Here is a 17,986-nt window from a genome sequence, read left to right on the forward strand (position 1 = left end):
TCCACTGCTGTTTTGTTCCTTCAGTTTTTCCTTTGTTCTTATACTCCTCAGATGAGTGAAATCATTTGGTATTTCTCTTTCTCCATTTGGCTTATTTCACTGAGCATAATACTCTCCAGGTCCATCCACGTTGCTGCAAATGGTTGGATTTTTCCACTTCTTATTGCTGAGTAGTATTCCATTGTGTATATGTACCACATCTTCTTTATCCATTCATCTACCAATGGACATTTAGGTTGCTTCCAATTCTTGGCTATTGTAAATAGTGCTGTGATAAACATAGGGGTGCATCTGTCTTTCTCAAACTTGATTGCTGCATTCTTAGGGTAAATTCCTAGGAGTGGAATTCCTGGGTCAAATGGTAGGTCTGTTTTGAGCATTGTGATGAACCTCCATACTGCTTTCCACAATGGTTGAACTAATTTACGTTTCCACCAGCAGTGTAGGAGGGTTCCCCTTTCTTCACAGCCTCGCCAACATTTGTTGTTGTTTGTCTTTTGGATGGCAGCTATCCTTACTGGTGTGAGGTGATACCTCATTGTAGTTTAAATTTGCATTTCTCTGATAATTAGCGATGTGGAGCATGTTTTCATGTGTCTGTTGGCCATCTGTATTTCTTTTTTAGAGAACTGTCTGTTCAGTTCCTCTGCCCATTTTTTAATTGGGTTATTTGTTTTTTGTTTATTGAGGCGTGTGAGCTCTTTATATACTTTGGACGTCAAGCCTTTATCAGATCTGTCATTTACAAATATATTCTCCAATACTGTAGGGTTCTTTTTTGTTCTATTGATGGTGTCTGTGTATTTTGCTGTACAGAAGCTTTTCAGCTTAATATAGTCCCATTGGTTCATTTTTGCTGTTGTTTTGCTTGCCCAGGGAGATATGTTCAAGAAGAGGTCACTCATGTTTATGTCTAAAAGGTTTTTGCCTATGTTTTTTTCTAAGAATTTTATGGTTTCATGACTTACATTCAGGTCTTTGATCCATTTTGAATTTACTTTTGTGTATGGAGTTAGACAATGGTCCAGTTTCATTCTCCTACATGTAGCTGTCCAGTTTTGCCAGCACCATCTGTTGAAGAGACTGTCATTTCGCCATTGTATGTCCATGGCTCTTTATCAAATATTACTTGACCATATGTGTTTGGGTTAATGTCTGGAGTCTCTAATCTGTTCCACTGGTCTATGGCTCTGTTCTTGTGCCAGTACCAAATTGTCTTGATTACTATGGCTTTGTAGTAGAGCTTGAAGTTGGGGAGCAAGATACCCCCCCTTTATTTTTCCTGCTATTCAGGGTCTTTGGTGGTTCCATATGACTTTTAGAATTATTTGTTCCAATTCTTTGAAGAATGTTGTTGGTATTTTGATAGGGATTGCATTGAATCTGTAGATTGTTTTAGACAGGATGGCCATTTTGAGAATATTAATTCTTCCTAGCCACAAGTATGGGATGAGTGTCCATTTGTTAGTGTCCTCTTTAATTTCTCTTAAGAGTGTTTTGTGGTTTTCAGGATATAGGTCTTTTACTTCCTTGGTTAGGTTTATCCCTAGGTATTTTATACTTTTTGGTGCAATTGGGAATGGAACTGTTTTCCTGATTTCTCTTTCTGCTAGTTTATAGTATATAGGAAAGCCACAGATTTCTGTGTATTAATTTTGTATCATGCAACTTTGCTGAATTCCAATATTAGTTCTAGTAGTTTTGGAGTGCAGTCTTTAGTGTTTTTTATGTACAATATCATGTCATCTCCAAATAGTGACAGTTTGACTTCTTCTTTACCAATCTGGATTCCTTCTATTTCTTTGTGTTGTCTAATTGCTGTGGCTAGGACCTCCAGTACTGTGTTGAATAACAGTGGAGAGAGTGCGCATCCCTGTCTTGTTCCTGATCTTAGAGGAAAAGCTTTCAGATTCTCGGTGTTAAGGAGGATATTGGCCTTTGGTTTATCATATATGACCTTTATTATGCTGACATACTTGCCCTCTATACACATTTTGTTGAGAGTCTTTATCATGAATGGATGTTGAATTCTGTCAAATGCTTTTTCAGCATCTATGGACATGATCTTGTGATTTTTGTCCTTTTTTTTGTTGATGTGGTGGATGATGTTGATGGATTTTCGAATATTGTACCATCCTTGCATCCCTGAGATGAATTCCACCTGGTCATGGTGTATGATCCTTTTGATGTATTTTCTGAATTCGGTTTGCTAATATTTTGTTGAGTATTTTTGCATCTATGTTCATCAGGGATATTGGTCTGTAATTTTCTTTTTGATGGGGTCTTTGCCTTGTTCTGGTATTAGGGTGATGCTAGCATCGTAGAATGATTTTGGGAGTATTTCCTCCTCTTCTATTTTTTGGAAAACTTTAAGGAGAATGGGTATTATGTCTTCTCTGTATTTCTGATAAAATTCAGCGGTAAATCCATCTTGCCTGGGGGTTTTGCTCTTGGTAGTGTTTTGATTATTGCTTCAATTTCATTGCTAGTGATTGGTCTGTTTAGATTTTGTGTTTCTTCCTTGGTCAGTCTTGGAAGGTTGTATTTTTCTAGGAAGTTGTCCATTTCTTCTAGGTTTTCCAGCTTGTTAGCATATAGATTTTCATAGTATTCTCCAATAATTCTTTTTATTTCTGTGGGGTCCATCATGATTTTTCCTTTCTCATTTCTGATTCTGTTGATGTGCGTAGATTCTCTTTTTCTCTTAATAGTCTGCCTAGGGGCTTATCTACTTTGTTTATTTTCTCAAAGAACCAGCTCTTGGTTTCATTGATTTTTTCTATTGTTTTATTCTTCTCAATTTTATTTATTTCTTCTCTGATCTTTATTATGCCCCTCCTTCTGCTGACTTAGGGCTTCATTTGTTCTTCTTTTCCCAATTTCAATAATTGTGACTTTAGACTATTCATTTGCAATTTTTCTTCCTTCTTTAAATATGCCTGGATTACTTACTTCTTAGAATTGCCTTTGTTGCGTCCCACAGAAGTTGGGGCTTTGTTTTGTTGTTGTCATTTGTTTCCATATATTGCTTGATCTCTATTTTAAGTTAGTCTTTGATCCATTGATTATTTAGGAGCATGTTGTTCAGCCTCCATGTGTTTGTGAGCCTTTTTGTTTTTGTTGTACAATTTATTTCTAGTTTTATACCTTTGTGGTCTGAGAAGAAGTTTGGTAGAATTTCAATCTTTTTGAATTTACTGAGGCTCTTTTTGTGGCCTAGTATGTGGTTTATTCTGAAGAATATTCCATGTGCACTTGAGAAGAATGTGTATCCTGCTGCTTTTGGGTGTAGAGTTCTATAGATGTCTATTAGGTCCATCTGTTCTAGTGTGTTGTTCAGTGCCTCTGTCTCCTTATTTATTTTCTGTACGGTTGACCTGTCCTTTGGAGTGAGTGGTGTGTTGAAGTCTCCTAAAATGAATGCATTGCATTCTATTTCCTCCTTTAATTCTGTTAGTATTTGTTTCACATATGTTGGTGCTCCTGTATTGGGTGCATATATATTTAGAATGGTTATATCCTCTTGTTGGACTGAGCCCTTTATCATTATGTAGTGTCTTTCTTTATCTCTTGTTACTTTCTTTGTTTTGAAGTCTATCTTATCTGATATTAGTACTGTAACATATGCTTTTTTCTGCCTGTTGTTTGCATGAAATATCTTTTTCAATCCCTTGACTTTCAGTCTGTGAATGTCTTTGAGTTTGAGGTGAGTCTCTTGTAAACAGCATATAGATGGGTCTTTTTTTTATCCATTTCATTATTCTGTGTCTTTTGATTGGTGCATTCAGTCCAATTACATTTAGGGTGATTATTGTAAGATATGTACTTATTGGCATTGCACGCTTTAGATTCATGTTTATCAGAGGTTCAAGGTTAGCTTTTTTACTACCTGTCTAAATTAACTCACTTATTGAGCTATTTTAAACACAGTCTGATGATTCTTTACTTCTCTCCCTTTTTATTCCTCCTCCTCCATTCTTTATATGTTAGGTGTTTTATTCTGTGCTCTTTTGTGTTTCCTTTGACTGCTTTTGAGAGTAGTTTATTTATTTTTTGCCTTTAGTTAGTATTTGGTTGGTCTGATTTCTTTGCTGTGATTTTATTTTCTCTGGCGACATCTATTTGGCCTTAGGAGTGTTTCCATCTAGAGCAGTCCCTCTAAATACCCTGTAGAGATGGTTTGTGGGAGGCAAAGTCTCTCAACTTTTTCTGGTTGGGAATTATTTAATCCCTCCTTCATATTTACATGAATATCATGCTGGTACAGTATTCTTGGTTCGAGGTCCTTCTGTTCCATTTCATTAAATATATCATGCCATTCTCTTCTGGCCTGTAAGGTTTCTGTTGAGAAGTCTGATGATAACCTGATGGGTTTTCCTTTGTAGATGACCTTTTTTCTCTCTCTGGCTGCCTTTAACACTCTGTCCTTGTCCTTGATCTTTGCCATTTTAATTATTATCTGTCTTGGTGTTCTATTCCTTGGGTTCCTTGTGTTGGGAGTTCTGTGGGCTTCCATGGTTTGAGAGAGTATTTCTTCCCCCAGTTTGGGGAAGTTTTCAGCAATTATTTCTTCAAAGACACTTTCTATACCTTTTTCTCCCTTCTTCTTCTTCTGGAACCCCTATAATGTGGATATTGTTCCATTTGGATTGGTCACACAGTTTTCTTAATTTTCTTTCATTCCTTAGATCCATTTATCTCTCTCTGCCTCAGCTTCTCTGTGTTCCTCTTCTCTCATTTCTATTCCATTAACAGCCTCTTGCACCTCATCCAGTCTGCTCTTAAGTCTTGCAGGGATTGTTTTGTTTCTGTATTCTCCCTCCCAACTTTATCTTTTAGCTCTTGCATATTTCTCTGCAGGTCCATCAACATGGTTATGACCTTTATTTTGAATTCTTTTGCAGGATGATTGGTTAAATCTATCTCTCCATGATCTCTCTCAGTTGTTGTCTGGGTTATTCTTGACTGCATCAAATTCTTCTGCCTTTTCTTGGTGATAGGGGTATGTATAGGCAGTTGGTGTGCATGTTAGCTGGGAGAACAAAGTCCCTTCTTGCTTGCTGGTTGCCTTCCTCTCCTGCGAGAACGGCAACCCCTAGTGCCTTGTGCTGGGCAGCTGCATGCCGACGGGGCCTCTGAGTCTAGCCCAGGTGGCTGTGGAGGAGGCTGTACGTGGCTGCTGTGGGCGTGGCCACTCTCAGGCTGCTCCTCTGCTATGGTGGGGATGTGCCAGAGGGGGAATGGATGGAAGGCTGTTTATCACCATGAGGAGCTTCAGGACTGTGCTGCCTCCCAGGAGGTTAGGGTGCCCAGAGTTCCCTGGGATTCCCAGCTGCTGGGCTGTGTGTGCCAGGATGGTTCCATCCAACTGTGAAGCCCCTGTCCCTTTAAGACTTTCAAAAGCTGTCACTTTTCTTTTATCCTAGTGGCACCGGCTGCAGGGACTCGCTCGCAGATTTTACTTTTCTGTTTCCCTAATATGCAGCACACCACGCGATGTGTGTCTGTGCTCCTGGTGCAGATGGCTAGGGCTGGGTATTTAGCAGTTTTGGGCTCCCACTCCCTCCCCGCTCTGACTCCTTTCCTCCCACAAGGGAGCTGGAGTTGGGGGGGTGCTCAGGTCCTGCCAGGCCGCAGCTTGTATCTTACCTGCTTCGTGAGGTGCTGAGTTCTCGCAAGTATAGATGTAGCCTGGCTGTTGTAGTGTAGCTTCTGGTCTCTCTTTTAGGAATAGTTGTATTTGTTGTATTTTCAAAAATATATACAGTTTTGGGAGATTTCCACTATCCTACTCACACTGCCATCTTGGCTCCTCCTCCAAATTGTTTTGATTACTGTGGCTTTGTAGTAGAGCTTGTAGTCAGGAGCTTGAAGTTAAGTAATCCCCCAGCTTTGTTGTTCCTTCTCAGTATTGCTTTGGCTATTTGGGGTCTTTTGAGGTTCCATATGAGTTTAGAACTATTTGTTCTAGTTCGTTAAGTAATGCTGTTGGTTTTTTAAAGAGATTGCATTGAATCTGTAGATTGCCTTAGGCAGGATGAACTATTTAATGAATATTTAAACCTTTGTTTCTTGTTTTGTCATGGTGATGTGATTATATATTTCCTTATTTATATATATAATAAGGTCATAAATTTCCCTACCCATTTTTTTGGCCTATCCTCCCAATCTTCCAAACCCCAATTCCATCACCTCTACTATTACATTGTTAATGTTCACTTGGAGGTGTTTCTTATATATCCTGAATACAAGCCTTTTATTGAATACATGTATTGCAAGTATCTTCACCAGACTGGCCTTACTGCATTCTTTAAGGTGTTTTTTGATAATAGGAAGTATTTAATTTTAATAACAAAATTTAATAACAAGAAAAGTGGGACTACATCAAAGTCAAAAAGTGGGACTACACAGCCAAAGAAACAAGTCAACAAAATGAAAAGGCATCCTACAAAATGTGAGAAAATATTTGCAAACCACTCTCTTATAACAGGGTAATATAAAAATATATAATGAACTCATATAATTCAACAGAAAAGAAAACCAAAAAGTGGGCACAAAGACATTTTCCAAGAATAGACATTTTTCCAAAGAAGATGTATAAATTACTAACAGGTACATGAAATCATAACCACAGTGAGATACCAGCTCACACTTGCTAGAATTGCTATCATATAAAAAGAAAGAAATACCAAGTGTTAGTGAGGCTGTGTACAAAACGGACCCTTTGTACACTGTTGATAGGAATGTAACTTGATGCAGCCACTTTAGAAAGCAGTATGGACATCCTTCAAAAATTTTTTTTTAAATCACCATATGATCCAACAATTCTACCTCTGGGTATTTATGCAAAGAAAATGAAATCACTATATTGACAAGGCCTTTCCATCCCCATGTTCATGGCATCATTATTCACAATAGTCAAGACATGGAAAAACCTAAGCATTTGTAGATAAATGGATAAAGAGAAAAGGTACACTCAAAATGGAATGTTATTCAGCCATGGGAAAGAAGGAAATCCTACTATTTACAACATCTGGAGGGCATGATGCTAAGTGAAATACCAGGCTGAGAAAGACAAATACTATATATACTGTATGATCTCATTTGTGGAATCTGAAAAAAAAAACTGAACTCATAGAAACAGGGTAGATTGGTGATTACCACGGGCCAGGTGTAGGGGATGGGTGAAGGTTAGAAGATGAACAAGTTCTAGGGATGTAATATATAGCATGTTGACTGTAGTATCCTGATTTATTTGAAAACAAATCCATGTGTCACAAGGAAATTGGAGAACTCCCACAAGAAGTGATGCCATAACAGGGGCTCACTGTTTGGCAAAGTGGGCACTCAGCAGTGGCAGTAGACAGATCCAGTGAGTAGAAATCCATGTTGCTAAGCCCAAGAGAAACCTTTATTCCTGCTGCTGAGGCCACTTTGTTCATGAGCCCGTTGGGCAAGGAGAGCAGCAGGAAAAGGCTGGCTGGCTCTAGGGAATGCGTCACCTTGCCCGCCTGATTACTAAGACTCTCTGCTGAAGTCACTCTTTGGTGAGCATCACATTGTACACAAATATCTTCATATCTGGTGCCCATTTGGAGGGGTCTGACCTCTTCCCCAGATCTTCTTGTCACCAATTTTCTAACCATGTCCTTACAAATCCCTGATCATTCAGTTAAACCATCAGTCACTGCCCGTCCATAGATCTGTACCCCTGCTGTCTTTCCTCCAAGCATAATGTACAACCAGGTACACTGCTTGAGGTTCTGTCCTCTGGAAGGATTTTCTCTCTGTCCCTGTCCTTCAGGGCCATCCTTGAGTGAGGCCATAGTATATGTAGAACTTACTGTGGGTCACATTTTGGGATTCACCTCCTGGGGCCTACTTGGTCTTGATTTGACAATAGAGTGCAGAATAAATGATGTGTGACTTCCAAGATAAGGCTGTAGGAATCCTTGCCACTTCTATTTTTCACTCTCTTTCATATTTTGAAACCTCCATACTGTGAAAAGACTCAGAGTAAGAGGCCCAGCTATCTCACGTGTTCCAGCAATCCAAGCTGAAGACCCAGCTGTGTGTGTGAGGCCATATTAAGTCACCCAGCTCCAGCCAATCTGGCAGGTGACCTCTGCAACATGCCCACAGAAAGGGGTTGTTGCTTTCAGCCACTAAGTTTTGAAGTGGTTTGTTATGCATCATTAGATAACTGATACAGTAACATACATATTTAGAATATACTGTTCAGATTTCAAACCTTCATAATTTTTTTCTTGATACTCAGTTTGGGGTTTTACTTAGGGGAAATTATATCTTCCTTTCAGAAAGAGTATTGTTTGTTTTGAAATGCGCTATACCACTTTCCACTGACAGTTTGCAGTGGGGCTTCAAATTGTCATACTGGTGCTGTGGATTACCTCAATTCACATTTATTTCATTGATTTAATGTAAGAAAACGGAGGGTGGGGGGAAGAGGATAGTTTACTAAGAGTTATTAAAGGTTTTTTGGGTTGATATGTTATGAGGAGTGGGTTACCAAAGAGAGAGTTTCCCAAAATAGAAGAATTGTTTGGAGTTGTCTGACTTAAATTTGTGTTAACATGAAAAATAGATAATGTTTGTAAATCAGTGGCATTACTACAGGAATGAGGAGGATCTGTAATGATAATAATAGATATTTATCGAGTGCTTCCTTGTGCCAGAAGTTGTTCTCAGTGCTTTACAAATATTGACACATTTATTCCTTACCATAGCTGTATGAAAAGCTATCATTCCCATTTTTAAGCTAAGAAACTGAACAGAAAGTTTAAGCAACTTGTCTAGGGTCACACAGCTGGTAAGTACTAATCGTTGAACCCAGAAAATATTATGCCATAGTCCTTGTTCTTACCCACTAGGCTGTATTTTCTCTTTCTCCTAGATTACTCTAGTGTGTACAGAAATGACTCAACCAAAGTTCTAGGTATTTTATTTATAGTTGATAGTGATACAGTTACAAATGTAAGAGTAAATTCTTTGTGAGAATAATACTGATATTGCCTGGCTTCTCAAAGCAAACTATGAGTGAATAATATTTCTAAAATCTAGCTTATGTATTTTAACAAACTGATTTTATTTTTTTATTAATTTTGCCCAAATAAGGCAAAAAAACTAATTAGAGGTAGAAATTCCAGTTTTGACCATAAAATTTTATGTGTTTGATCCTTTAGAATGTTGCTGTATTCCAACACTTAAAAAGTCTGATTAATATAAGAAGACAAGGGGAGCCACGTCAGATAGTGAGATATTTTAATCCTAAAGAGGTAAGGATGTTATTTGTGATGCAGCTTTTTTTTCTTCTAAAAATATGTGGCTACTTTATAAATCTAGTGTGCCCATCTTTGTTTCTTTTAAAAAAAAATTATTGAAGCATTACACACATGTAGGAAAGTGCATAAAGCATAACCCCTCTGTAACCATCACCTAAATCTGTGTTTTTGTATTTCAACCCATTCCTTCAAGTGCTCTACAATTCATGGCCAACTCCCTTCTTCCTAAAGGTAATCATTATTTTGAAGGCTGGCATTGTACTTTGGTTTTCTCTGTTTTTAAACTACATTTAAGTAGAATACTATAGTATACTATTGTATCTAGCTTTAGTATTTCAGCATTGTTTAGTTAAATTTCATTCATTTTATTAAAATTAATGTCAGTATTCCATTTTATGAATGCTGTTTATTCATTTTATACTTGATTGACATTTGTTTTTTTTTTCTAGTTTGAGGCTATTATGAAAGACTGCTTCTGGGTGTAATCTTATATCTCCTAGTGCACATATATCTTTTGGGTTCTACTCCATCTAGAAATGGAATTGCTGGATGACAGAATATGCCCAACTATTTTCCAAAGTTATTGTACTAGTTTGTATTCACCATCAGAAATCTTTTAGATATCGTGGTGCTCTACATTCTCACCGACCCTTAATATTGTTAGTCTTTTAATGTGCATTTCCCTGATTACTATTGAAGTTTAGCATTTTCTTAAGGAGTTCTGCTCCTGACTAAAATCCTATGTGCTTTTTTAGGCCTGATGGAGGCTTTATACAACAGGCCTCACAAGGAAAGCTGCCTCCTGTTCACAGCAGACGTGGCACACAGCCAATGTACTGCAGCCTCCAAAGGGAGTTACAGTCAAGGTTTCAAGCCCCCTAAGTAGTTCTGCTTTTAGGCATATTTACATTCTGAGCCCGAACACCCTCATTACTAACTCTTTTATCTGAGGCCTTGGCCTTGGTCTTCAGGCACCTCTGCTGAGACCCCCTTATGGGGGAACCTTGAAGACACTTGCCCCACTCTGACTCCACTCTGACCTTCTTCCTTCAATCCCTCAGTCTCTCCTCTAACCACCCCCCGCCCTCCCACCACACACCTCAGGATTCATAAAACTTCTGAGTCTTCTCTTTGAGACTTCAACCAATGTTGAGAGGACACCCATGTCTGTGTTAATCCACCTGACCCTTGATAGACATGCAGTCCCATGGGGAAAATGGAGTAGACTGAGGTGTTGCTTCCTCTGGTTTTAGACGCTTTAACTCTTGCTTATACCATCGCAGTAAGTGATTTAAAACTTTCCCTTTTTACTTGTTTCTTTAATTGACTACTCTGACATCTCACATTTCAGCTCTCTCTCCCCTAGATCAGCAGAGTTCCTGACCCTTTTTTCATGTATTTTACATCTACATTGTCTCTCTTATTCAAATTGGTTTTAAGCAGTTTTTAATATATAATGTTTTATACTGAAGTGCATACAATAAAATACACAAATCTTAGTGTACAGCTTGATGAATTTTGTCATGTGAATATACTAATGTAATCATCACCCAGATCAAGATGTCAAACATTTCACTAATTTTTTCCCCTTTGCCTACTGTTCTCCCCTATGGCAACTACCAGTCTGTTCTCTGTTTATGAGTCTATCTTAGTTTAGCTTTGTTTTGTTTTTTAGATTCAACATATAAATGAAATCATGTTGTGTTTCTCTGACTTAAATTTACTTAGCATAATACCTTCAGGTGCACCCATCATTCTTTTTTATGTTATGGAGTAATATTCCATTGCATATATGTACCACATCTTTTTATCCATTCATCTATCAATGGACATTTAGGTTGCTTCCATATTTTGGCTATTGTAAATAATGCTGCAATAAACATAGGAGTGCATATATCATCTTTCCAAATTAGTGATTTTGTTTTCTTCAGGTAAATTCCCAGAAATGTAATTGCTGGGTTATATAGTATTTCTATTTTTAGTTTTTTTAGAAACCTCTATATTGCTTTCAAGGTGGCTGCACACATTTGCAATCCCACCAGCAGTGTATCAGGGTTCCCTTCTCTCTGCATCCTCGCCAAAGCTCATTTCTTGTCGTGTTAATATTAGCCATTCTGACTGGTGTGAGTTGATATCTCATGTGGTTTTGACTCGCATTTCCTTCATGATTATTGACATTGATGTGTTGGTTGGCCATCTATATATCTTCTTTGGGAAAGTGTCTATTCAGGACCTCTGTCCATTTTTAAATTGCATTATTTGTTTTTTTGGTGTTGAGTTGTATGAATTCTTTATATATTTTGGATATTAGACCCTATTCAGATATATCATTTGTAAACATCTCCCATTCAGTAGGTTGCCTTTTCATCTTGTTGATGGTTTCATTTGCTGTGCAGAAACTTTTTAGTTTGATGCATTCCTACTTGTTTATTTTTGCTTTTGTTGCCCTTGATATTGTTGCTTAGGAGATATTTAGAAAAAATTACTAATGCTATGTTCAGGTGTTTACTGCCTATGTTTTCTTGTAGGCATTTTATGTTCTCAGGTCTTATATTTAGGTCTTTAATCCATTTTGAGTTTATTTTTGTGTATGGTGCAACAGAGTGGCCCAGTTTCATTCTTTTACATGTATCTGTCCAGTTTTTCCAACACCATTTATTAAAGAGACTGTCTTTTCTCTATTGTATATTCTTGCTTCCTATTTCTGGGATGTCTGTTCTGTCCGTTGGTCTATGTATTTTGTGCCAGTATCATACTATTTTGATTATTCTATCTTTGCAGTATTGTTTGAAAATCAAGGAACATGATTTGTTCTTCTTTCTCAAGATTGATTTGGCTTGATATATTCTTGATACAAGCCTTTTGTTAGTTGTCTATTTTACACATATCATTTTTTCCTCAATGATATGACTTGTCACTCTCTTATTAGAGTCTTTCCATTGATTTTTTTATCACAAAAAATGTGAAACATACTTTTAAAAGTAGAATAAATAAACCACTATGTGCCAGTCACCTACCTTCAATGATTAGCAATTCATGGCCAATCCAGCTTCAGCTCCACTTCCATGTACTTTCTCCAACCCCAAGGTTAGCTCTAAGCAAGGCTGTCTTTTGATGAACAGAATTCTTAGATTTAATATAGCCCAATTTGTCAATCTTTTTGTTATGGTTTGTGCTTTTTTGTAAACTTTCCCAACCCTGAGGTCATGAAAATATTCTCTTACATTATATAAACTTTATTGATTTGACTTTCATACTAACATCTACAACCCACCTGGGATTCATTTTTTGTGTATTGTATGAGATACAGGTCACTTTCATATTCCTCTATATAGATATCCAAATGATTAAAAACTATTTATTAAAAAGACAGTACTTTGCCACTCTACAGTAATACTTTTACCATAAATCAAGTACCATTTATGTATGGATCTGAATTCTCTATTCTGTTCCATTGGTCTATTTTTCTACCCTTGTCTTAATTACTAAAGCTTTATAACAAGTCTATTATATGGTAGAAAATATTCCAGTTTATAATTCATCAGGAACACACTTTCAGGCTATTCTTGGATGCTTGGTATTTCCATGTAAATTTTAGAATTGTTATTTTCCACACATACACAAACTCCTCCACCATCATGGAACATAGTGGATTAGAGAGCTCTAAGAATAACTATCAGAATCAACTTATTGGAATTTTAGGATCTAATTTTTAAAAAAACAGAGCAACTAGGATGGTGCTTAATGAAGAAAGAGACTGCTAAATTTTGGTAAGGAAATACTGTGACATTTTTGCTTATCCACTTAGCATTGTTTCACCTGCTCCATGCAGTCCCAGGACTGGGCCAGCTTGCAAAATTCAAAGTCATATAGTTCTTACCAAGATGGCAGATAGGGCAAGAACAGGCAGACACAAAAGCCTGGGAAGGACAAAGCGGAGGATGAAGATACTTGGAGATGTCCGACCAAATAGAGAATTATTTTTAATAGAAAGATTAGTGATTACCAGAGGCTGGGGCAGGGGGTAGGGAATGATGAGTGACTCCTTAAGGGGCATGGGTCTCCTCTGGAGTGATAAAAGTGTTCTTAAAATAGATAGTGGCTGCACAATATTGTAAATGTACTAAATACTACTAGTGATAAATACATGTTGTGTGTAGTTTACCACAACTTTTTTTAATGTTTAAAAAAAGTATTGGAATCTTGATTGGGATCATATTGAATATTACATCAGGTCAGAGAAAAAGATGGGAGAGTATGAAGCCAAGGTAGAAACCTCCTCCCAAAAACACATAGAATAAAATAAAGCAAATACAATTAAACCTAAAACCAACTTGAAGATTTCAGAACAGATCACCTATACCTGGGGAAGGCAGAAGACCACACAGAAGAGAAGGATAAAATGGAAGAGCTGCCATTAAGGGGGACCCAAGACCTCCCCCAATCCTAGCCCACAGGCAGGAGAAAGAGGAACAGAGCAGGGAGGGGACAGGAGCTCAAGAATGCTGCACACATGGCCCTGGAGATCTGCTCCAGGAGGAGCATGAGTCCACATTACATTGGGTTCTGGTGATTAGTGGTGCTGGACACCAGGGACAGGAAGAACATTCTGGGAGGCTGAGACTCCAGCAACTTGTGAAGAATGGGCATGCTCTGCTGGTCCTGAGACCCAAAGTAGAGCCAGCAGTTTGAAAGACTTGCCAATAGTGAGAGGGGTATGAGAGGGTGAGAGTGGATGGAGTTCTCTTCTCAGGAGAATGGGAAGGTGTATGATACCTCCACAGCCCTCCCTCAGCCCAACAAGTTAGACACTCTGGGAAGCCCCAGATACCCCATCCCCCTAGCTGGTAACTCAGCCCCAAGCCACCTCCCTGCGCACACTGCTGGTGAGTCAACTGACTTGGCCCAGCAGCAATGTCAGAATTTGCTGCCTGGCTGGCAAAGGGATACTCTTCAAGCCTTCCTGGCCCAATTTCAGCCCAACTTGTTAGTTGCCTGCAGGAATCAGCCCCAAGAGCTACTTCTTTCCCACAGGTATCCACACCTGGTGCTACATATCCCACCCTACTCCAGAGCTACAAAAAGGCCCTGCCCACCCCATAAACCCTACAGCTCTGCAATAGCTGAGGGCAGGCAGATGGCAGCCCTTTCTGCAGAAATCCCAGCAGAGGCTTATGCTTGGATCACAACAGCAGAGGAGGCAAACTGCCAGAGCTGCAGACTCAGACCACTACCAGTAGAAAGACAGAAAAGTGGTCCTTCCCACTACTCACCAGCAACAACTGGGGCTCCCACAAATAGAACCAAGCACTGGAGAGTAAAGAGTCTTGAGCTTCTGGGCACCACAGGATGCCTTCTTCTTAAAGCCATCACTCTGTAGGCCAGGAGGCATAGCAGATCCATCTAATACAAAGGAAGAAACACAAAAACATTGAAAAATGAGGAAGCAGGGGAGTATGTTTCAAACAAAATTACAGGAAATACACCAGAAGGATAGCTAAATGAACCAGAGATTACCTATCTTCTTGAAGATTTCAAACTAAAAGTCTTAAACATTCTCATGGATCTACAGAAAAATATTCAAGATTTCAGGGAGGACTTTAACAAAGAGAGAAAATAGCTGAAAAAGAGCCAATCAGAGCTGAAGAATACAGTAACTAAAATGAAATGTACAATGGAGAGATTGGAGAGTAGATTACTGCAAGTAGAGGAAAAAATCAATGATATGGAAATTAGAGAACAGAAACATAATGAAGCTGAAGAACAGAGAGAAAAAAGGATCTCTAGCAATGAAAGAATGATAAGAGAGTTGTATAACCAATCAAAAATATTTGCATAATAAGGGTACCAGAATGAGAAGAGTGAGACGAAGGGATAAAAGTCTCTTTGAGGAAATAATTGTTGAAAAGTTACCCAGTCTGGGGAGGGAAATAGACATTCAGATCATGGAAGCACTGAGAACACCTAATAAAAGGAACCCCAGGACACCAGTCATTTTAATAATTAAAATGGCAAAGAGCAAGGATAAGGAGAGAGTTTTGAAAGCAGTCAGAAAGAGAAGAAAGATTATTTATAAAGGAAACCCCAATAGGCTCTCAGCAGACTTCTCAGCAGAAACTTTTCAGGCCAGACAGGAGTGTCATGACATATTTAATGTATTGAAACAGAAAGACCTTCAACCAAGAATCCTCTACCCAGCAAGATTATCATTCAAATTTGAAGCGGAGATTAAACAATTCCCAGATAAACAAAAATTGAAGGAATTCATCACCACTAAAACAGCCTGATGGGTACATTAAAGAGATTGCTATACATGGAAATGTTCCTAAGGCTAAATAGTTTCTCACCAGTGAAGATAAACTGACAGTAAATGTAGTAGGTCAATTAATTACCAAGCAACTACAAAATTAAAACAAAGCAAAAGAAGCAAAATCAACTATTCACAAAATCAGTCAAGCGATACACAAAAAGTACAGAGTATGATATCTAATACATAAGTGTGGAGAAGAAAGAAGAAAAAGTAAGTTTAGACTGTGTTTGAAATAGAGTAATCAGCAACTTTATACTGTTACATAGTAAGGAAGCTATCCTTGAACCTTTGGTAACCACAAAACTAAAGTATACAATAAAAAATTTAAAAAGAGAAATCCAATCACAATACTAAAAAAAAATCAAATAATATAAAAAACATACAAAGAATATAAGAGAAGAAAGGAACAGAGAGGAACTATAAAAACATACAGAAAACAATTAATAAAATGGCAAAAAGTACATATCTATCAATAATCACCTTAAATACAAATGACTGAATACACCAATCAAAAGACATAGAGTGGCCAAATGGATGAAGAAAGAAGACCCATCTGTATGCTGTCTACAAAGACTCATTTCATACCCAAGGACATATACAGACTAAAAGTGAAAGGATGGAAGAAGATATTTCATGCAATAATAGGGAGAAAAAAAGAAGGAGTAGTGGTACTTGTATCAGACAAAATTGATTTCAAAACAAAGAAAATAATGAGACCAAAAAGGACATTACATAATGATAAAGGGGTTAACCCAACAAGAGGATATAACCTTTATAAATATCTATATACCCAACATAGTAACACCTAAATATGTGAAACAAATACTAGTCGAATTAAAGGGGGAAATATATTGCAACACATTCATTTTAGGAGACTTTAATACCAATCAGCACCACACCAAAAAACAGATCAACCAGACAGAAAATAAATAAGGAAACAGAAGCACTGAATAATAAATTAGATCAGATGGACTTAAAATATATCTATATAACATTCCACCCCAAAACAGTAGGATGCAAATTTTTCTCAAGAGTACATGGAACATTCTCCAGAATAGATCACATACTAGACCACAAAAATAGCTACAATAAATTAAAAAAGATTGAAATTGTATCAAGCAGCTTCTCAGACCACAATGGTATGACACTAGAAATAAATTACACAAGGAAAACAAAAATGTCTACAAACACATGGAGGCTAAAGAACATGCTTCTAAATAATCAATTGATTAATGAATAAATTAACAAATCAAGCAATACATGGGGACAAATGGAAACAAAAATTCAACAGCCCAAAATCTGTGGGATGCTGTGAAGGCAGTTCTAAGAAGAAAGTACATAGCAATACAAGCCTACCTCAAGAACTAGAACAATCTCAAATAGTCTAAACTCACAGTTAAAGAAGCTAGGAAAAGAAGAACAAATGAATCACAAAGTTAGTAGAAGGAGGGACATAGTAAAGATGAGCAGAAATATATAAAATTGAGAAGAATAAAACAGTAGAAAAAAATGAATAAAACCAAGAGCTGGTTCTTTTAGAAAATAAACAAAATAAATAAACACTTAGACTTATCAAGAAGAGAGAGTACACACATAAACAAAATTAGGAATGAAGAAGGAATAATCACAATGGATACCACAGAAATACAAAGAATTATTAGAGAATACTATAATAAGTTATATGCCGATAAAATGGAAACCCAGAATAAAAGGACAGCTTCCTAGAAAAATACAGCCTTCCAAGACTGACCCAGTAAGAAACAGAAAGTCTGAACAGACCAATTACTAGAAATCAAATCAAATTGTTAATAAAAAAATTCCATGTACAGATGGCTTTACACCTGAATTATGCAAACATTTAAAGAAAAGTTAATTCTCATCCTTCTTAAAATATTCCAAAAAGTAGAAGAGGAGGAGATACTTCCAAATTCATTCTATGAGGCCAGCATCACTCTAATAACAAAACCAAAGACACCACACACAAAAGAAGAAAATTACAGACCAATATCACTGATGAACATCGATGCAAACATCTTTTGAAAACTGAATTAAAAAATATATCAAAAAAGTTCACACATCATGACCAAGTGAGATTTACTCCAGGAATGCAAGGATGGCACAATATTCATACAATCAAGCAATATCCTATGCCACATTCATAAAAAAGATAAAAACCATATGATCATCTCAATAGATGCTTAAAAAGCATTTGACAAAATTCAACATCCATTCATGATAAAAACTCTCAACAAAATGTGTTAAGAGAGTAAGTACCTCAACATAAAGAGGCCATGTATGACAAACCTACAGCCAACATTATACCTAATAGCAAAAAACTGAAAGCATTTCCTCAAAGATCAAGAACAAGAGAAGG

At 37.3% G+C, this 17,986-nt stretch overlaps 1 protein-coding gene across 1 annotated transcript in view; it reads left to right on the forward strand.

Moving 5' to 3' along the window:
• Positions 1-17,986, forward strand: part of C6H11orf65 (chromosome 6 C11orf65 homolog) — a 122,207-nt gene that overhangs the window by 33,589 nt on the left and 70,632 nt on the right. Inside the window, exon 4 of the mRNA XM_073240011.1 lies at positions 9,204-9,296. Coding sequence (XP_073096112.1) covers positions 9,204-9,296 — 93 coding nt within the window. The remainder of the gene's footprint in view (positions 1-9,203; positions 9,297-17,986) is intronic.

The sequence above is a fragment of the Manis javanica genome, chromosome 6 (genome assembly GCF_040802235.1).
Source record: "Manis javanica isolate MJ-LG chromosome 6, MJ_LKY, whole genome shotgun sequence".
Lineage (NCBI taxonomy): Eukaryota > Metazoa > Chordata > Mammalia > Pholidota > Manidae > Manis > Manis javanica.